This window comes from Saimiri boliviensis, chromosome 10, assembly GCF_048565385.1.
Source record: "Saimiri boliviensis isolate mSaiBol1 chromosome 10, mSaiBol1.pri, whole genome shotgun sequence".
In the NCBI taxonomy this organism is placed as follows: domain Eukaryota; kingdom Metazoa; phylum Chordata; class Mammalia; order Primates; family Cebidae; genus Saimiri; species Saimiri boliviensis.
Window position 1 is genome coordinate 48467771 of NC_133458.1, and position 22502 is coordinate 48490272.

The 22502-nt window shown below is 39.8% G+C and overlaps 1 protein-coding gene across 37 annotated transcripts in view; it reads left to right on the forward strand.

Annotated features, from left to right (window-relative positions):
• The window catches only part of NRCAM (neuronal cell adhesion molecule), a 325308-nt gene that overhangs the window by 263810 nt on the left and 38996 nt on the right, over positions 1 to 22502 (forward strand). For 27 of the 37 annotated variants that reach the window (XM_039472686.2, XM_010344128.3, XM_074379234.1 and 24 more), the window contains 8 exons: positions 747 to 878; positions 10465 to 10608; positions 12693 to 12804; positions 14162 to 14328; positions 14423 to 14570; positions 16766 to 16890; positions 17333 to 17362; positions 18839 to 18940. In XM_039472686.2, the coding sequence (XP_039328620.1) occupies positions 747 to 878; positions 10465 to 10608; positions 12693 to 12804; positions 14162 to 14328; positions 14423 to 14570; positions 16766 to 16890; positions 17333 to 17362; positions 18839 to 18940 (960 nt within the window). The remainder of the gene's footprint in view (positions 1 to 746; positions 879 to 10464; positions 10609 to 12692; positions 12805 to 14161; positions 14329 to 14422; positions 14571 to 16765; positions 16891 to 17332; positions 17363 to 18838; positions 18941 to 22502) is intronic. The other 10 variants (XM_010344135.3, XM_010344143.3, XM_039472690.2 and 7 more) reach the window with 1 other exon arrangement.

Genomic DNA, 22502 nt, shown 5'->3' on the forward strand with positions numbered 1-22502 from the left:
AAATGATGTTTTTACACTGCTTCCTAATTATATAATTTTATATATCCTACAGGACTCAGAATTAATTTAATTTAATTTATTTATTTTTAATACAGAGTTTCACTCTGTTGCCCAGGCTGGAGTTCAGCGGCACAGTCTTGGCTCACTGCAACCTCCACCTCCTGGGTTCAAGCAGTTCTCCTGCCTCAGCCTCCCAAGTAGCTGGGATTACAGATGCCCACCACCAAACCTGGCTAGTATTTTTGTATTTTTAATAGAGACAGGGTTTCACCATGTTGGCCAGGCTGGTTTTGAACTCCTGACCTCAAGTGATCCAGCCACCTTGGCCTCCCAAAGTGTCAAGATAATAGGCATGAGTCACCGTGCTTGGCTCTGAATTTAAATTTGTTTCTTAGCCCTACCTGTACCTGTAATTTGCTCTGTATGCTTAGATAGATCTGTCACCTCTTTGATATCTGATTAATTTTAATGTAAAATGAGAAAATGATATTTGTATCAAACAGGTCTAGAAATAATACATATATGTCAGTGAGTCTCTTTAAACATTCTTTTGAAAATCTTAAGTGTTCTTTGAAGCATTGTTTATAAATCTGTTCACTCAAAAAAAAAAAAAAAAAAAAAAAAAAAAACAGACTAACCAGTTTGGTGTGAAGTACTTTCTTGTATTATTAGAATAGTCGAAATGTTCTTTTGCCAAAATGCTTCTTTGATTCAGATTTTTGGTCTTTTTACTTCCTCCTATAAAGCGGCTCCATACTGGATCATGGCCCCTCAAAATCTTGTGCTGTCCCCAGGAGAGGATGGGACCTTGATCTGCAGAGCTAATGGCAACCCCAAACCCAGAATTAGCTGGTTAACAAATGGAGTCCCAATAGAAAGTAAGTTGTGTTGATTGGTTCTGGTTGCAGTATATTTTCCAAGCATATATACATCCCAACAGTGAACAAATGGTGACAAAAAATAATTCCGGTTAAGGAAGGAAGCCACATGTGTGTTAAACAGAGGTACCAAATTACCTTTAAAGTTTTATTACCATTAGATATTCATTATGAATGTGAGTAGTTTGTGTTGTTAACATAATGGTATGTGATAACTAGGACCTGACAATATTTCCTCTGTTTTTTACATGGATATTGTGAAGAAAAACAGGGTCAGAAATAAATATCACTGAAAAGTTTAGATGATCTTTGTATAAAACATCAGGTGATTTGTGGAAATGTCACAGGCGCTGGAGGAGATAGGTGGGGAGAGTCAGTATAGAGGCAGTCGATACATCAAGCATAGGAAACCTAGCTGTCTTTAATTTAAAGAGTTTTCAGTCATAAGTATAGCCCAGGTGTTCCCACGTTCTCCAGTCTCCCAAGGTCACTGTCCCATTTGGCACCCAAAGAAGAACGCATCCTCTGACCCTGATCAGATCCAGGATGCTTTACCTCTGAGTAGTGTTCCCTCCCTCAGAGCTGCCAGTGTCATCCTTGAGCAGCACCTGGGCAGCCTGGTCGTACCTATCACCCCACTGAGCAGCCTCCAGGCTCTGCTGCTCTACTCCTTTCTCTTCATTAGCCAGTTTCTCCAAGCTGCCACTATGCTGCCCAACATGTGGCTTCAGGCCGTCCCATTAATCTACTAAATCATAGCAAAGACTAGCTTTACAAAACTTGGCTAAAGGCTTAGGGAGAGTCGAGGGAATTATAACAAAGAAAAAACTTTAAATGGATATTGCACCTCACTGCTTCTGAATTCCTAAGCCATGGCCATGAACAGAGTGATCCCAGTGGACTCTCCTCTTCTTCCACCCCACCCACCGCCAGCTACTGCCAAGAGGAACATCTTTTAACATTTTCCCCTTCTTGGAGTTCAGACCTCCTCTTAGACACTGAGACAGAGAAAGTTAAACCCAGCCTTAGTTTCACCCTCCCAGTCAATAACATGATTACCTGCCAAGCTATTCTTTACTCACAAAGACAGCCCTCAAGCTTATGATACAGGGCAGACTGGCTTTGACTGCCTCCAGGTCAGAATCCAGTATTGGTTCTACACTTACATAAGCAGAAGTTCTGCTGAATTGACTTTCCCGAAGTAACACACACACTTCCCCTAAGACGGTTGCAAAAAACTGCTGATAGATTTAAAGTGGCACAAGTTCCTGTTTCTCACCATCAACGTCTGACAACTGCAGGGTGACTGAGTCATTGCAGCCTGCCTGATGTTTTTATTGGAAGAGTGTTTATTGGAAGTTCACTTGTGTCTCATAGTGCAGTCGCTGTCAGATACTTTGAAACAGGCAGCCTGTGTTCACTGTAAAAGGAAGTGTATTCCTGGGAAAAAACAGATGCTAGAGGCCAGCAAATGGGGTTTGGATACTTCCACTTCCAATTTTAACCAGAATCAGGATCAGGAGAGATGGCAGAAAATGCTTTGTGGTTGTGTTTTAGGAAGCTCTTGCTACTCTCAGGGGAGTATGAGCAAAAACTGAGAGGAAAAAGTAGAAGAAAGCCCAGAGCTAAAGTTTTATGGTGGCCAGGTGCAGTGGCTCACACCTGTAATCCCAGCTATTTTCAGTGGCTAAGGCTGGCAAATTGCTTGAGTACAGCAGTTAGAGACCAGCCTGGGCAGCATGGCAAAATCCTGTTTCTACAAAACATAAAAAATTAGCTGGTACAATGTATGATTTTCTCAGGAATGCATACAAAGTGGCAATACAGGATGATACACGCTTGATACTTTTGCAAGACATTTTGTAGCTCAGAGTTTTTGTGTCCATTTATGGAAAGTTAAAAGTGCCCCTGAGATCTAGATTCAGTGAAACTGACAAATGGAAGGGACCATCCATGAGCCCTTCAGCAGGGAAAACGGGGGAGCCAGGGGATAAAGCTGGGCAGCCAGAGTGCAATCCTATGCAAGGAAAATTGAGATGTGGGTAGATGACATAAGCAACGGGGGATTCATTAATGAGGCTGATTTTTTTGTCTTGATTTGCTCAGCTTGTTGTCCTTCTAAACTGGCTGTCTTAGTCCATTCCTGCTGCTATAATAAAATGCCTTAGACTGGGTAATTTATAAACAAGAGAAATTTATTGCTCTTATTCTGGAGTTCTGGAGGCTGGAAAGTCCAAGAACAAAGCACTAGCAGATTTGGTGTCTAGTGATGGGCTGTTCCTCACAGATGCTGCTGTGTGTCCTCACGTGGTAGAGGGGGGCATACGGGCTCCCTCAAGACCTTTAGAACAGCAGCAGTCCCATTCATGAGGGGGAAACTCTTGTTTCCTAATCACCTCCCAAAGACCCCGCCTCTTAAGCTTGGAGTTAAGTTTCAACATGAGTTTTGGAGGGACACAAATATTCGGACCGTAGTACCAGAGTATGCAGTGCCTCTGAAGAAATCTTGCAAATCCAGTCATCCTAGGGGCCTTGAAAATATACTCATGGCCAGGTGTGGTGGCTCACATCTATAATCCCAGCACTTTGGGAGGCCAAGGCAGGCAGATCATGATGTCAGGAGTTTGAGACCAGCCTGACCAACATAGTGAAACCCCATCTCTACTAAAAATACAAAAATTAGCTGGATGTGGTGGTGTGTGCCTGTAATTCCAGCTACTCAGGAGGCTGAGGCAGGAGAATCGCTTGAACCCGGGAGGTGAAGGCTGTGGTAAGCCAAGATCATGCCACTGCACTCCAGCCTGGGCAACAGAGCGAGAGAGAAAGAAAGAAAGAGAGAGCAAGAGGGAGGGAGGGAAAGGAAAAGAAGAGAGAGAGAAGAAGAAGGAAGAGGGAAGGGAGAGAGGGAGGAAGGAAGGAAGGAAGGAAGGAAGGAGAAAGAAAATACACTCATAATATGATAATACTCCCCTTTTAAGTTACATTTTTGTGGGGAGGATCAGCTGCAAAAGGCCTGCTTTGGAGATAGAGAGCAGTAATACTGGGGAGACAAGTTAGGTCGCCTTGCAACCTTAAATTGTCTGATTAGGTAGAGAAGAAAGAGTTAGGACTAAGTATCTCCAATCAGATCAGCTCATTTTTTCCATCCCGAAACTCTTTTTTAAGCCCCATGAGACGGAAAAAAAGGAGTCTGAGCCAGCGTGGCTGGAATTCCACAGCTCCTTAGATACAGTGTCGCTCAACCTCTAGTGTGCCTCAGAGCTGTCACTGTGGTGGACATGCGGGGAGAGGAATACCACATGGTGTGGAAGCAAAGCAAGGAGCCTGGCACCACCAGGCTGCTCCATGGTGCTGGGAGCAGGTGCTACATGTTTATACCAAGGTGATGGGCAGCTTCCCTGGAAGGGGTCTTTCTGGACATCTCGTGGCCAAGCTGAAGGTGGATTACCATTTGGACATCTCATAACTAAAAGGCAGTGAGCCAGCAGGGCCCCTGCCCAGCTTTCTGCTCTATGACACTGCAAAGGTACGGCTGTTCCCTGCCTCACCCTTCTGCAGCTGACCCATCTCCAGCTTCTGCTAAGTGGCCTCTTAGGTGGATGCTAAGTCTTAAGCAGCTAAGTACAAAGTGAACCCTGCATGCTCCCACCGTGTGTTGATCTCCCCTGATCCAAAATAATGAGAAAATGAGAGGGGTGCGGAAACTATCCAAAAAATCAATAGATGTTTAAGGAGCCCTGTGCTGCCATCCCTTTCATCCCCTGGTTGGTACTTGCTCTGTGAATTTAGAGGCCCCTAAAGGGAATTGCCTTTGAGGGTTGGGGACTACCCTGGAAAGGGGGCACCAGTGCTTGTTTCCATCTGCAGTTTTCTGACTTGTCCACCCCATAGATACATCTAGCAGCGCTGGGATACAGGGAAAGGATGGCAGGGAGATGCCAAGAGGTGAAGCTAGGAACTGAGGGCACAGTCTGCCACAGTGTGTGACGGTGCTGAATTAGCACAGTGAGGACTCCTCGCCTTTGTCATAGCATAGGCCTCAGAAGTTAGCTGGGAGCAAGAGCTGGCTTGCTGACCATACTTTCTACCCAAGGGACTATAGACATTGCAGGTGGACCAGTTGCTGAGGGTTAGGGGCAAGAAACAGCTGTGCCTCTGAAGTTCTGTCCTGCAGGAGCTGTGCAGTGTCCCCTCCAGGTGCCTGAAGTTTGTCTCCTGTGCCACACAACAGAGACACAGTCAGGGGACCATACTGCCAGATATACAGCCACCCCACTCCTGACTTGTGGGCGAGCACCTAAGGACACTGACTGCCTCCTCCAGCCTCTGCAGGCTCTGGCTGCCAAGTGCACACAAATACTGTAAAAGGAGAAGCTGGTTCAGGGAAGGGAGTGGTAAGATGGGTTCTGTTAGCAAAATGTGATGTTATTGATCTGTGACCGTGCATTTCAGACCTGAAAGCTACTGTTTTAAAAGACTGGAAAAATTAACTCCAGAAGTGTCTGGGCTTTTATCTCAGTGTCTTCTAAAGCTTTGCCCTTCTCCACTCCCCAGGACTTGCCAGATTACTTAAAGCTTTCTTGAAGCACAAATCACAGGCTGCATTAAATAAATGTGGAATTTTCCCAAAAACACCTAAAATAGTTTTAAAACAATCTACAGAAGTCAGGAAGAAGAACACAGCTGCAGAGAACTGGTACCAAAAGAGAGCTTTGATTTTATTGTGTGATGGGAGGGTGTGAAAATAGAACCCAGGACCAGAAAGAAGATGAACTTGCTATTGGCAGGATGGGGCCAAGCATTTCCCTGCTGTCCCCCAGGAGGTTGCCTTTCAGGACTTCACAGTCACCCTTCGGTGAATGTCTTTGAGTTCATTTTTCCTCCTCTTGGTCTTCCCCATTGGAGAACCTGTGCCATCCGGGTGGTGATGCCCAAGGCCATGGCCACTGTGACTCCTATCTCTGCGGGAGAGTCTAACATTTGCAGATCCTTCACAGTTTCCAACGTCCATTGTATTAGGTCTCTCAGACTCTTACGCATGAAACATGTATAAGATCACACCATTATTGTATTAAAAGGCCCCTGTCCTCTCAGGGATGAGGAGGGAAAAGAACTAAGAGAATGAGAGTGGACAGAAGACCTTCTCCTAGCACAATGACATGTTTTGCTTACAATAAAAGATGTTGAAAGCCAGCAACATAAGATAAGCACCAGGAGAATGGAGGACTAGCCCAGGATATTCCTGGGATTTCATCAAGGCATCCTCCATTCTTCCTTTTCACAAAACTAAGGGGCTCAGTGGCATCCCCTTGTAGGAGTGGAATAAGAAAATGAAGAGGAAAATTTAACTCCACCTGGAAATTTGTTCTACATTATGCCCAAATGTTCACATTCCGGCAAATGTTTACAAAGTCTCCTGAGAAAACCTGAGCAGTAACCTCATTTAAACAAACCAGTGTGTGCTCCCATTTGCCGTCTCTCATCTTCATGATGCATAAAATACTATCTGATTAATCTGTTTCACAAAGTTCTTTTTAAAATAAAATTATGCAGTAAATGTAAAATATTTTAAAGATTGATCATACTCTGTTCATGTAAGGTGGCATGATTATTATTATTTTCATTATCTAAATGTTGAAAGCATTTAGTTTTACCCACCAACATCAGGAGAGCTGCTTTAAAAGAAAGTATTTTCTGAAGGCCGTCACCCCAGTTCTGGACCTTACCTTTGGGGCTTTAAGTTATTTGTGGTGATTCTGTGCTTTTAAATTCCTCTCTCCAGTGTTCATTGACAGCAAATGAAGTTGATTATTCCCAGAATTAATGGTTATTCCTCTGGATAACTTGGATTTGCATGCTAGAGAGTTACTCTACCCTCTAGCCAGCCCATCCAAAGGCTTCAGATGTCTCTACATTAGTGATTTTACATTATGTCCAGCAACCAACCAAGCCTCCATATGTCACCATGACAGTTCCTGGGGTTGTTTGCATTTTTTAAACAAGGACTTAAGGAAAATATAGCCCAAACTCCCATGGAGAGAGGTCTGCTTACTCATTATTCTTTCCTAAAGGGTTTATTTTGTTCCTAAATACCTTGCCAAAAATAAATATTTAAAGACTGCTCTATTTAACATATATAAGGCAAATACAGTCACGTGCTTTTCAGGTAAAAGACATCTTCCCAAAGAGTTGCTAGCAAAGAAAACTGCAACTGAGAGCTACAGAAAATGTTTCTGACATGGTTTATTTGTGACTGATGAGTCTCCACTTGGGGAAAATTGTCCTGTGGACATTGTTAAGCTTTGTCTTCCATGTTCATGGTCGCATAACATTATTATTATTGTGGTAAAAACACATAACACAAAATTTACCATCCTAACCATTTTAAGTTCAAAGTTCAGTAGTGTTAAATATAGTCACATTATTGGGCAACAGATCTTTGGAACTAGAACCCTTTATTCATTAAATGTCACACGTTGATGTAACTTTTAAAATCTCAATATATCTAAGGAATTTGAAGAAAACTTCTTAATATAGTCTGCCACCCATCCAGAAAGATTCGGCCCAGAGCTCTGCCTGGGCCTCATCACGGTCTAAATACACAGCCACTCCACTCCACTGCCTGGAATATCCACAGAGATGCGGTCAGGGTGGGCACATGGTGGGCACTGAGAGTGCCCTGAAGAGTCCCAGCACTGAGAGCCCAAGTGCTAGGTCCAGAGGTGCTAAGAATCTTTTTTTTTTTTTTTTAGTGACCTTAAAAATTCAGTTTGTTTCTCTACTTTATTTTTGTATTATTTTTTATTTCCATAGATTTTTGGGGAACAGGTGGCATTTGGTTACATGAATAAGTTCTGAGATTTTGGTGCACCCATCACCCGATATAGTCTTTTGTCCCTTGCTGCCCCCCACACTTTTCTTTGAGTCCCCAGAGTTTAGTATCTCATTCTTATGCCTTTGCATCCACATAGCTTAGCTCCCACTTATGAGTGAGAACATATAATATTTGTTTTTCCATTCCTGAGTTGCTTCATTTAGAATACTGATCTCCAGTTCCATCTAGGTTGCTGTGAATGCCATTATTTCATTCCTTTGTATGGCTGAGTAGTATTTCATTATATATATATATGATGAAATTATATATATATATATATATATATACACACACATATATATATATATACACACACATATGATGAAATTTTATATCCACTCATTGATTGATGGGCATTTGGGCTGGTTCCATATTTTTGCAGTTGCAAATTGTGCTGCTATAAACATGCATGTGCAAGTATCTTTTTTGTATAACGACCAGAAGTGCTAAGAATCACTGACAGAGAACAAGTCTCCAGAAATGCTGCTATATGTTCCAGAACCCCTTGTTGAGGCAGTGGGTGAGCATCACTGAGATTGTGTGAGTCAGAAACGCCCCAGTGATGCAAGACTTGGGATCTGGGACCCATGGGCCACCCTAAGGCACACTGTGTTTTCAGGGTTCGTGACTGCCTGCCACAGCTACAGTTCACTTTCTAGGCCAGTGTGACATATCCATCCTCAGCTGTCTTTTATGAATTAATCTGTTTACCCTGTTGGAGGAATTATGACTTGTATTTGTCTTCAGTTTGGAAGAACATGTTCCATAAGGCAATTTTGAAATTATTAGAGTCATAAACAGGAGATGTAAGCTAAGAAGCCAATTCAAAGTATCTCGACACCCCCACGTCACTGGTTGAACAACCTAGAGTATCTAAGATGATTGTATATGAGTTACTGATGGTGAGCGGAGTGTTGAACAACTACTTCTTCTTACATTCCTACTTGGAAATGAAGTCATTCATCAGTCCATGAGGAGTCACTCATAAGTTGGAGTTTTAATAATCCTAGGATGCTAAAAACTTGTTCTGAACTTAAATGTATGGTGAATTTTTAAAATATTCTAGTCTAAAACATCTAAAGGCTTTTAGACTATCAATGTGATTCAGTATGTGGTAGACAGAGTAATCCCCCTGCCACGATGTCTACATCCCAATCCCTGGAACCCATGAATACGTCCCCTTCTGTGGCAAAAAGGAGTGTGCACGTGTGATTAAGGTGAAGGGCCTTGAGGTGGGGAGGTTATCCTAGACTGTCTAATTGGGGCCCAATTTAATTACATGAACCACCAAAAGCAGAGTACTTTTTCTGGCTCTGGTGGGAAAGAAAAGTGACTATGGAAGAACAATCAGAGAAATGCAACAGCAACAGCTTTGAAAATGGAGGAAGTGGACCATAGGCCACGGAATGTGGGCAGCCTTCAGACGCTGGAAAAGGCAAGGATGTGGATTCTCCCCTAGAATCTTCAGAAAGCGATGCAGCCCTGCGCATGCACTGGTTTTAGCTCAGTGCAACTCATGTCAGACTTCTAACCTACAGAACTCTATGATAGTAAATTTGTGTTGTTTTAAGCCACTACATTTGTGGTAATTTGTTACAGCAATCGTGGAAAACTATTACAGAATGAGGGCACAAAGTATATGTCATAAAACAAGGATGTGCTGTGGTTTGGTTGATTTTTGTTACAATGGGTTAATAAACCACAGATGAAACCAATTTATTTTAAAAGTGATAAGTCTAAGTGCAGTGATAAGTATGTCTTAGATGCATATTCTTTTCCTGTCATCAAAGAAAAAGAAATAGTGTTTAGAAAGAACATAGAATCTTCTTAATTGGTTCAAGTTGCAGGAGCAGTTTAAGGGAAAAGGTGCTGTTATTTAATTTTGATTCTGATCATCATGTTGAGACAGAGACCTAAATCCCTCTTAGTGTACTTCTAAAGCAATATAAGCTCAGAGCCTGAAGTGTATCATTCACAGAAAGGAATTCATCTTTAATCTCACAGAAATTCCAAATTGCTGGACATACCTGGGACTAAATCCTCACATATTACGTTACCCAGCCAGTTCTATTCCACTTCAGTAAGGATCAAATCCTGGTTTCCGAACATTTAAGTACTTGAGAGATTTAGCTGAAAACATTGTCTTCAAGAAGAATGTACACAATTTATTTCTACTTCAGCTTCAAGAATATCCAAAGCAGAAAAATAAATATTTTCACATTTGATTATTAGCCCCGTATTTATGTGTTTATGTATTTGTTGATTTATTTATGTCAAGAAGAGGTTTCAAAAAGGAACAGATTTGAGCCAGCTGGAGTGTTTCTTTATTTTTTACTAGCTTTTGCTATTTCCTCTTGATCATTAACTATTTTTTCTCATAAATAACCAAAATCTCTTGAACAAGGAATGTTTTCCTGAATTTGTAATGCAATTTTCACCTAAACTTATGGGAGTTTTTTTTTTCTGCATCTCTCAAAATAGTGCTTAGTGTTACAGAATCAATCTACTTCAGACTATATGAATATTGAGCACATATCCTTGCCAATATATTAAATTCTAAGAAAAGTGTTATGGTTTCTGCCTAAATTCTGGTCTTACTCTTACTACATATACTTAGATCCGCCTTTATTTATGTCCTACTGACTTTACAAGCTTAATATACATCCTTTAAGCAAATAGGAATAAATACTTTCTATTTTTACATCCAAACAGTTGCCCCTGATGACCCCAGCAGAAAAATTGATGGCGATACCATTATTTTTTCAAATGTTCAAGAAAGATCAAGTGCAGTATATCAGTGCAATGCCTCTAATGAATATGGATATTTACTGGCAAACGCATTTATAAATGTGCTGGGTAAGCTCTCCTTTTATTAAAGACATGGCAAATTAAATTGATTACTGTTGTTATTTTCTGCTCAGTCAGCAAAAATACATTGAGCATCTACTATGTGCATTGTACAGTACTTGGAATTATAAGAGATGAATCAGATAAACCTTGCCCTAGAGAATATTGCAGTTTTAATGTCCTTTAATAACACAGTTTTTATGCTGGCAAATTCTTCATTCTAGAACTAGTCAAATAGGCTGTTCCACTTACAGATGGATAGACTAAGTGTCAAATCCTCAAAAGGAAAATAGCATTTGTCTGCTATTAGTAACTGAATATTATTACTCTTCCATCGCAAGAAACTGACAAGTTAAATAACAATTTAATGATTCTGATTTTTAAAAACTAAACCATTAATCATAAAACTTGGACTTCATCCAAGTCACAGATGTACATTTATTTGTAAAAATATATTTTAAAAGTCTGATATACTGAAACATATTCTCAAATAATTGGTTTATGTGAATGTTATATTTCCTATATTGGACAATACTACCAAAATACCACATTTGTTAACATTTTTGTGAGAATTGTTTTCATGGTGCCAGGAAATTATACTTCAACCTTTTGAAATTAATATACTTCCTTTTCAAACAAAATGACCATCAGAAAGCCAACCAGGACTTGGTATTTTTCTTTCATGCTTGACATGAAGGTCACTAATCCCACTGAAGAGCTAAGCAGTGAAGATATTGTTGGATGTTGAGAAAGCACTTTTGGCTGCTGGTTCCTTTCTCATCTCTACTTTTATGAGTTCAACAACGTTTTTAGATTTTACATATAAGGGAGATCATGCCATGTTTGTCTTTCTGTATCTGGTCTGTTTCATTTAACATAATGTCTGACAGGTTCATCCATGTTGTCAAGACATGAATGACGTGAAGGAAATGACAGAATTTTCTTCTTTTTAAGGCTGGATGATATTCCATTGTGTGTATATACCACAGTTTCTTTATTCTGTTCATTCATTTATGGGCACTTAGGTTGATTCCACATCTTGACTATTGTGAATAATACTGCAATGAATGAAAGGGTTCAAATATCTTGACATGTTGATTTTATTTCCTTTTGATATATATACCCAGTAGTGGGATTGTTGGATCATGTGGTAGTTTCATTTTTAATGTTTTGAGTATAAACAGTATACACAATCTTTATAATATTTTCCATAATGGCTATGCTAACTTATATTCCCTCCCACAGCATTAAATGTTCCGTTTCCTCTACATGCTGGTCAACACTTAGGTCTCCTCTTTGTGATAGTAGCCATTCTAATAAGTGTGACATAATATCTCATGTGGTTTTAATTTACATTTATCTGACGACTGGTGATGCTGGGCGTTTTCCCATAATACCTGTCAGCCATTTGTATATCTTCTTTTGATAAATGTCTAGTCCAGTCCTTTGCCTATTTTTATCAGATTATTCATTTTTTAAATATTGAATTATTTGAGTTCTTTATATATTTTGGTATTAACCCCTTACCAGACAGATGGTTTGCAAATGTTTTCTCCCCTTCTATAGAGGCTGTCTCTTCACTCTGTTGACTATCTCTCTGACTGTAAGCTTTTTAGTTTGGTGTAATCCCATTTGTCTGTTTTTGTTTCTGTTGCTGTAGTTCCATTTTTTTAGTCATCATGCTCACCACTCTGGTTTTTTCTGCCAGCTTATGTGTTCTCCCACCATTCCCACCCAATAGGGTTGTGATGAGTCAGTCATTCGACAAAAATATACTTGACTGTTATTTTTGTGCCAGACGCTGTGCTGGGGATAAAACAATTAAAAGTCTCATTCCAAGACTGCAGTGGACTCACAGTAAATCAACAACTAAAATAATGCCTGAGCAAGAAGTGGGGCGGGAGGTAGAGAGAGGAAAAAAAATGTATTTTTCTTCCTTGAGTGACTGGCAGTATTATGCCTGATACAAAAAATGAGAGAGATTGGTTGTGCTTTACCATAAACCTTAATGACTTTGAAACAAAATACAATAAATACACTGCAGTCCTAAAAAGTATTGTAATAGTTACTTTACCTTTTAAAAATATTTGCAGCTGAGCCACCACGAATCCTCACACCTGCAAACACACTCTACCAGGTCATCGCAAACAGACCTGCTTTATTAGACTGTGCCTTCTTCGGGTCTCCTCTCCCAACCATTGAGTGGTAAGTGGCAGCTCTGTGTGTTTTTCAATACTTAAAGTGTCTGCTAAAGCCTTCATATTCTAAATATGTTGGGTTTTATTTTTAAAAAACAACCAACCATGGAAAACCGTTCACAATTCATTACACTGTTAATTTTTTTTTTCTCTTGAGACAGAGTCTCACTTCATTACCCAGACTGGAGTGCAGTGGCACAATCACAGCTCACTATAGCCTCTGCCTCCTGGGTTCAAGTGATTCTCCTGACTCAGCCTCTAGAGTAGCTGGGATTACAGGCACCCGCCACCATGCCCAGCTAATTTTTGTATTTTTCATAGAGACGTGGTTTCACTGTGTTGGCTAGGCTGATCTCCAACTTGTAACCTCAGGTGATCCACCCACCTTGGCCTCCCAAAGTGCTGAGATTATAGGTGTGAGCCACAGTGCCTGGCCTACACTGTTAATTATTAAATTCATCATTCACTGTTAATTATTAAATTCATTCAAATATTTATTGACTACTGGCTCTGTGTTAAATAGTTTCACATGTACAATCTGTTTAGCAGCACACTCTGTCAAGCACAGATCTACATGTAAATGATTTTTTTTTTTAATTTAAGGCTGCTGTATTTTACAGTGTCATGGACATCCCCTGGGACTTTGTGAGTAGTGTCAGGAGGGATTAGTTAGGGGATATTCCTTGATAATAAAGTATCGTGAGGTAGTGGAGGGTTCTATAAGCTCCAAAGCGGAATTTGTTATTACCATTGTTTCTTTTGAGTACTTCTTGCACCGGATCTTCCTGACTTGGATCCAGCCAAGATCTCCCATGTTGTTTTACTCCCCACTTAAGATCATCCCCTTTTATATGCCATCCGAGGTTTACGTCCTCTAGCTCCTCCTAGCTTGTTTACTTTAGCTGAAAGAGACAAGGCAGAGGATGGATAAGCAATGACTTAGAAAGAATGAATGAACGAAAACTGGAACATTCTTTACTGATCATCTGTCAGGTCCCAGGTGCTGTGCTAAGCTCCAACTACTGAGGTCAGAATAAAGGCAGGGTTAAGATTAAGGAAAATCTCCCCAGGTCCCCACCTCCACCCCAGAGAAGAAAAATGGATGCTTATGCAGATGGTTTTCCTAGTGAAGGTAGCAGATTCACACTTAGTTTGCTTCATCCGTTTCACTTCTCCTATCTGACGCATGTGCCTTTTTTCCTCCCCTGAATATTTTCCTATTTTTGCTTTTAAAAGTACAATCCTTATAGACTTGCAGCTTTAACATACATCATGGTTGTGTTGACCTTGAACATGATATTTTATGTCTGACTTCAAAATATGATGTGTTTTTATTCTCATCCTGATAATTTATTTAATGAAAGGTTTAAAGGAGCTAAAGGAAGTGCTCTTCATGAAGATATTTATGTTTTACATGAAAATGGAACTTTGGAAATTCCTGTGGCCCAAAAGGACAGCACGGGAACTTATACGTGTGTTGCAAGGAATAAATTAGGGATGGCAAAGAATGACGTCCACTTAGAAATCAAAGGTAAGGCAGAGGTAATATGTTTTTTTAAGTTTTAAATGACTTTGGACAGATTTTCCAGCTTTGCCAAATGGATAACAATAACTTTACATTTCAGATCCTACATGGATCATTAAACAGCCCGAATATGCAGTTGTACAAAGAGGGGGCATGGTGTCATTTGAATGCAAAGTGAAACATGATCACACCTTAGTCCTCACTGTCCTGTGGCTGAAGGACAATGAGGAACTGCCCAATGATGAAAGGTATTTGAAGACGATTTCTTTACTTTCTCTTCATTCTTTCTTTAAGCTATTCTTGAACTAAAGGTCTGTTATGTAGTCAGTTACGGTGATGTTTTCAGTTTCTGAAGTCTGCTGTCTCCAAAACAGAGAGAAACGCATTTTTCTTCCTACTGTAAAATATACGTACCAAAGAAGGTGCCAGGTGATTGAAATAGGACCCCAAGAATGTTTGTCTATCTTTGCATGCTAGTCTCTTGTGTAATTCGGGATGGGAAAAAACCCTCAGGCCTTGGACAACATCCATTGTTTTATACCTCGAACAGCAAAATCTCAACAGATGTTTTCATTACCATTCTACAAATAAGCAGAAATATGACCTCTTTAATCACCAAAGACTGCTCAAATCCTTGTCAGTATTTTAAAAGACACTCGTTTTTATTTGGATAAGGAGTTTTTCTTTTGATTTTACCTAAAGCCAGTGGAAGGGGAAGGAAAAACAAAAACAGGTAAAGCTTTAAAGAGCCCAAGCATGCTGCAGATTTAGTTAAGAATTAAATAAAGGTCATGGGATTTTCCAGATGAGACCCTCGATTTGATGTAGCAGTACAGACTGGAATGTGTAAATTTTAGCAAAGTGGCTGTAGGTCTCACTGTCTATTAGAAGGAATGCTGTATTCTGGTCGAAATCATTTCTGTGGTTCACCTGCAGCTGCCCTAAAGTTGTGGTGCCTAAAGCTTTTCTTATTGCTTGTTAATGGCCCCAGAATAATTCTATGGCCTTCTCTTTTATGTGCCTAGAGTCTCCATCTAGTTTTATGCTTGAACTAGTCAATTTTATTTGTTGAGTTGATAAAGATGAAAAGGATAACCAGGTGTGGTGGTCTCATACCTGTGGTCCCAGCTACCTGGGAGGCTGAGGTGGGAGAATTACCTGAGCCCGGAAGGCTGAGATTGCAGTGAGCTGTGACTGCACCACTGCACTCTAGCCTGGGTGACAGAGTGAAACTCTGTCTTTAAAAAAAAAGAAAAAAAAAAAAGGATGAAAAAGAAACATAAAGAAATGACCATCAGGTTAAGTTGGCTGAAACTTTTACTTGGAAATTAACTGCGAAGACAGTTAATGATTTATGCAGCTTCATTAAAATAATAAATGAATCCTCTATACATTAATTTTGTGATCTACTGAGTAATTTTTCATGCTCACAAGTAACCTCTGGAAAACTCTTAGTAGAGATTGTTCATCTAAATCTTCCTGTTTCTAGTGATAAAACAAATTATTATTCTTTGCATTTAATTTCTCCTATAAGAGTTTATACATGTAAGAAAATGACATGAAATTTCTGCAGTAAATAATAAAGTATTTAAAATATATACTTTGATAAAAATTGAACTGAAGGAGTAGTTTTCCAGTGTTTTGTGGTAGCAAAAGCCTTAGTAAGGCCCTTTAGTAAGGATAATGCTGGAACTAGCCTTTACTTCATTCCCCTGGGAACTTAAGGAAGTTTCTACCACTCTCTCTAGAGCAGCAGTCCCCAGCCTTTTTGGTACCAGGGACTAGTTTCATGGAAGACAATTTTTCCACAGACAGGGTGGGGGTACAGTGGTTTCAGAATGATTCAAGTGCATCACACTTATTGTATACTTATCTATTATTGTTACATTGTAATATGTATATACATGCGTATATTATTACATGTAATATATACAGTGACAGATCTTCAGGTATTAGGTGATCATAAGGAGTGTACAATCTCAATCCTCACCTGCACAGTTCACAATAGGATTCACCTTCCTGTGAGAATCCAGTGCTGCTGCTTTTGTGACAGGAGGCAGAGCTCAGCTTCACTCGCCCATTCCCCTGGGGACTTAAGGAAAACACCTACCATACCCTCTAGAGCAGCGGTCCCCTCTGCAGCCCAGTTCCTAACAGGACAGTACCAGTCTGTGGCCCAGGGTTTGGGACCTGTGCTCTGGAGGGCTGGTTGAAAAATGCTATACCAGAGGACTTAATCCCTTCTAACCCAAGATTCTAGTTAATTCTCACTGCTTTCCAACTTTAATCATTCTTAAAGTGTTAAGTGTTTTGCTCTAATTTTTGAAAATTTATACCAATCTTTCTCTTTTATGAAATGTACAGTTTCTTTCCTGCCAGTGAAGCAATTATAGGGTGTGGCCGAATGTCCATTTTTGCTGCTCTGAATGCATTCTGTCCACAGGTTCACTGTTGACAAGGATCATCTGGTGGTAGCTGATGTCAGTGACGATGACAGTGGGACCTACACGTGTGTGGCCAACACCACTCTGGACAGCGTCTCCGCCAGCGCTGTGCTTAGCGTTGTTGGTAAGAAAGAAAACAAAAATAGCACAACTGGCTTCACTGCATTTGGTTGAAAAGGAAAAATAAGATAAAAATCGTAAATATCAAATGTTTGCTTGTTAATATGCATGGGTGAGTTCATACCCATGTTTTTCTTCTTTGAAAGATGCCTTGAAGGCAATAATATAAGTATAAATATACTACGTAGCACACTGGGTGAAATGGTAGATCTGCATATTAGTAACATTTTTGTAATAAGATTAAGAGAAATAATCTACTTGTATCTAAAATTGAAGTTTTTTCCCCTCAATTGCTACTGCATGTATAACAATGCTGTGTCTCACAGCTAAGCAGAGGGCTTAGTTTTATAATCTTGAATAATGTACAGTCTTTGTCATCTTGTGCTATCTTGTATCTTTCCATCACTAATTTTGATTAAAATCCTTTATATTAATGTCCTTTCTAGCTCCTACTCCAACTCCAGTTCCCGTTTACGGTAAACTAATATGAGTCTTCTTTCTCTGTTTTCTGTCAAACAATTCCACATCTGCAGAAAATATTGATAACTTTCTTTCCTATGTCACATAATTTTGTCTCTTAAGAAAAGGGGCTCTGTCAGTTGTTATGTGATGTCACCCATTTACTGACAATGAATCATTTCTTCATCATAACCCTAGATTTTTCACCAAGTTCATGGCCAGTTGTTTCAAATAGTTCACGTGCTATCATAAAATCACTTTGTTTGATGAAAGTCCTTCTTTGATGCAATTTCCTTGTCAAGTAGCATAGTGCTTTTTTTAAAAGCCATCATCCACATTTTACAGAATGAAAAGGCTATTTCTAATATCATTCTACAAATCAGGTTTTCACCTCAATTTGTTAAAAATTGTATTGGAAAAATAAATCTTGTTTTGGGATTCCATTTTCAAGAAATGTATATAGGAGAAAAATGGATATTTAGAACAACATTTAGCTTTTATATCAGAGAAAACTGACTCACCATGTGTTGACAAAAGACAAATCACTTAAGAAAGACCAGAAGGAGTGGCACATTCATGTGGCTTTTTAGCATCTGGAAAATAAGTCAGAAATCATTTCCAGAAATCTTTTTATTTAGAGAAGCTTCATCTTTATTCAGCACATCAGTACCAAAACCAATTTTTTGACATAATCTCAGCTGATTTTGCACAGTAAAATTGTATTTAGTTATCCAATATAAAATCCGTGCTTTGTAGACTTTTACTGCTTTATCACTGATAAGAAAAAAGACGCATATATTTATATGGTCTCCAGTCCCCTGAGTGCCAGAGTTACTCCTAAGAGCAAAGTCAAAGGTGTGGGGGGAACGACACTATTAGAAGAGGCAGACATACTTCCAGGACTCTTTTGTCCCAACATGTGTCTGTCTCTACACTCTTGTCCTCTGGGAGTAAACACACTTATGCATGCTGAGGGCTACCCCCATAGCATCTATTTCAGAATTCTTTCGCAAATATAAATATTTTTTCAGAGCCCCCAAATCTGTTATTCAGCATGTTTCAGAAAGAACATTTGAATTTTCTTTAAACAGTACCTTTTATTTGCCTATATTTGTTTTTCAGCAGTGGCTATTGTCTGTTTCCCATGTATTAGAAACTAAGCTTATTATTTTTCATGTTTGTGCCCATTCATGTTTATGAGAAGACACACTGAGAGTGCTGATGAACCACATGTGTCTGCTTCACTGGATTTCGTTACAAATGTTTTCGTTTCCTTTGATAAACAAGTGAGCAGAACTCATGGATGGGCTATCGTGGGTGTGCTCGTGTGTTCCCAGCAACCTCAGCTGTTTGCATTTCCTTTCAGTCGCATGCTCATTGACTATCAACTGTTATGTGTCTTAAGATGTCCCTTCTGTGAATAGTATCATGAGTAAAGGAGAACCTCTTAAAGATGGATGGGTGACCATGATGTGTGTATGTTTGGTCTACAGATGTTCCAAATCCTCCCTTTGACTTAGAACTGACAGATCAACTTGACAAAAGTGTTCAGCTGTCATGGACCCCAGGCGATGACAACAATAGCCCTATTACAAGTATGTGGTATTATTTGCTCTATTACCGATCAACTAAATGGCCATGTTTGAAGCACTTTGTAACAGTCAACTGAATTTCCTCACAAAGGTATTTACTGGGATTCTCTGCCTCATTACTGATAGAACAAAAATATTTATTTATGTCCTGCCTCTCTTCAGAGCTGAAGTTATTCCTGGTTACACCTTCTAGAATAGAACACCACTTAATTGCTGAAGATGTTGATTAACCAAATACATTGTTATTTTTGTTTAATATCAATCAAAATCACTTTAAATACCTACCACAGTAGGAAGGTGCACCTTAAGTTAGTCGTTTATTTTGCCCATGTCTTAGGGGTTAGGAAAAAGTTAGGAGGAGTGAGTGCTGAATGGCCCTGTCTTCATATCAGGAAATTGAGGCTTGTTGAGTAAAGTAACTTTTCAACCCATGGTTGGTAGCAGAACTGGGTGGAGATAATAGGTTCTACCTTAACTTCCAACCTAGGTCTCTTTCTTTCCATTAGTCCCTGCTACAAAGTTGCCCATTCAACAATGTGAGCATTTCACCTTGGTGACATAAGCCTAGGGCCTAGGGAATAAGATAATGAAAGATAGTGTCATAAGGATCCTAGAAGAGCGTAATAAAATTAGACTATAGGTAAGCTTAGATGTTTAAATGTAAAGCCAGAGATACTTAAGAGGCAGACACAATCAGGTCACATGCCTGAAATACATGATTACCTTCAAGCATATACTACAGGAAGACTGAATTCCTTTCTGATGATGACCTAGATGATTCTGAAATCATAGGTGTGTTGATTTATTGCACTTCCTGGTAAAGCAGAATATTTCCACTAAAATTTAACCAAATCCTTCCCTCTGTCTTGTGTTGTTTAATGGTGCTTTTTTCTCTACTGAGTTTTCATTGTCCTTGATCAGAACACACAGTCATCCAGGCCCAGTCTTCTAGCTCACTGGGTGCATTAGCCAGAGTTAGCTGGTTAGATGGCTTGGAGACTCTTTTTCCCTATATTAAAATAATACCATTAGATTTTGAGGCACTTCTACTCTTTCATTCATTTACTCATTCATTCAACAGATATTTTTGAGTGCCTACTATGTGCCAGACATTGTTCTAAAACAAAATAGTCAAAAATCTCTGTCGTTATGGAGCTTATATTTTAGATGAGGCCAAACATAAGATAAAATTAATAATACATTATTAAGTATAATGTCATTATATCTGCATGTAAACATATACACACACACACACACACACACACACACACACACACACACAGAAGACTCAGATCTACCTTCAAGAGAGAACCTGCTGTAAAGTGTGTTAACCGACAGCCTCCATCTGCTTCTCCTTCTGTAAGGCTCCACTGCAGGGTTCACGTGAGGCCACACTCCTTGGGGTGCTCTAGTTGCTCGGTACAGTCTCAGAGGTCACACATGCCTAATGCAAAACTCTTCTCATGGGCAGACTGTACTCTGGCCTCCTGGTTGACCTGGCTGTCTATCCCAGAGCTATACTGTACTGCAGTCTGAGGCTTTTCCTACTTACTCCTCTTTCCCTCCTCCTCTTTCTGTTACACATGTCAGACCAGCATTGTGGTCTGAAGGAACTTCCCCCTTCAGGCTTCCCTACTTCCTTTCCCTTTTTTCTTCCATGGGCATTTTCCCAAGTAGACCTCTCCATTTCTAATTCTGTCTTAGTCTTTGTCTCCTAGAGGACTCAAACTTATATATGTCTATTAATACATATGGTTGTATGTGTATATGTGTTTAGGACATGCAAAAAAAAACAAATCAGCAGAAAGAGATGGGGAGCTAGGGGTATAATTGTGAATAGTGTGAATGGGAAAGGACACACTAAGAAAAGAACATTTGAATATGTCAATCAAGACAGGGGAGGGAGGTCAGTGAGCATACTATGCAGTTGTCTAGGGGAAGAACTTTCCAGCAAGAGCAAAGGAAAAGAGCAAAGGCCCTAAGACAGGGGCATGTCTGCGAGGAGGCCAGTGAGGCTGCAGTGAAATGAACAAGGGAAAGTGAAGGAGGACAGAAAGTCAAAGAGGTGAAGAGTTACGCGGTGGGTGTCTGGGGTGGGAATTGTGCAAGGGCCTGGGGGTCACTGTGAGGATGGGGAAGCCCTTGAAGAGTTTTAACAGAGGAGGGGTGAATGAATAACTCTGGCTTGTCTATTAAAAATAGTCTATAGAAGAACAGGAAGAGAAGCAAAGAGACTAGGAAAGACCATGGTTCCCAGACAGTGCACTGAAATGCCCAGTGGTACCTCAGTGAATTCACAGGGTGCCTCCCTTGGGATAATTTTAAAGCTTTACCTTTAAATTTTGATGTTAAAAAAACAGTGATATTTGTCAGACATCATATGAAATTAGCTTGGGGCAGATGACAAGTTCAATTATATATCTCTTGTCATTTTGTGATAATGTTATAGCTCTGCAAAGCATTTGCTGTGACAACAAGCAAGTGCCACATGGAAATCACTGGGGAGCAGGAGATGTGGAAGGTGGTGTCCAATCTGTTTACAAGGTTTGAGAAGTTGTAGAAGAGAAGCTTTAAACTGTTAAGATATAAACAGGTTTAAAATTGTTTGAAATTTAAATTGTTTAAATTTATTTAAGGTATAACATACAACATATCAAGTTGTATGAACCTAGCTACTTAATACATGCAAACATTAGGTCACTCTTTTGGCCTAAGGGAGCCATGAAAAATAAATTATAGACATTAAGTACATTGTGAACCAAAAAAGTCTGGGAACTACTGAGTGAGGAAGTTATGTAATCATTCTCCTAAGAGAGGAGGGTGGCCTGGAATAGGCTGAGAAATGGACAGATTCGGGATATGTTTTAATGGTACACAGGCCATTGTACTACCGAGAGTGTGGAAGATGTGGGGAAACAGGGATTCCAGGTTTTGATCTGGGTTGTCACTGTCAACTGGAGAGGAAGATTGGGATTAGTTTTGGTCCTATCCAGTCTGAGATGCTGTCATGGACAACCAAGTGGAATTGTTGAGCAGACAGTTGGACGTTCTGAGTCTGCAGTTCAGGGAAGAAGTCCGGACTACAGATATAAATGTGAAAGTTATCCATTTATAGGACTGGAGATCACCCGAAGATGAATGTGGATTGAAAGGGGAACCCCAAGGACTTAGTTTTGAACTACCGCAACACATATAATATTTTCAGTTCCCACTGCAACACACACAATATTTTTAGTTTATCTTTGTGTTTGTATTTCATTCATGGCTCCTGGCACATAGTAGGCAATCAATGAATATCCAAATACCTATTATTTTACAAGGGTAAAATGTGTACAGACCACAGAATTTTAGTAGATGCCGAGGGTGTGCACTGAAAAGTATGTCTTCCTCCCATTCCTGACTCCCAGGTCTTCTGGCCACACCAGAATTAGTGTATATTCTCTGAGAGGTAATGCATGTACATGCAAGTGAATTTGTCTGTTTGTTATGTAATTTTTTTTTTACATTTACACAAGCATAGTACACAGCACACATAATTCTATATCCTGCTTAGTTTCACTCAACA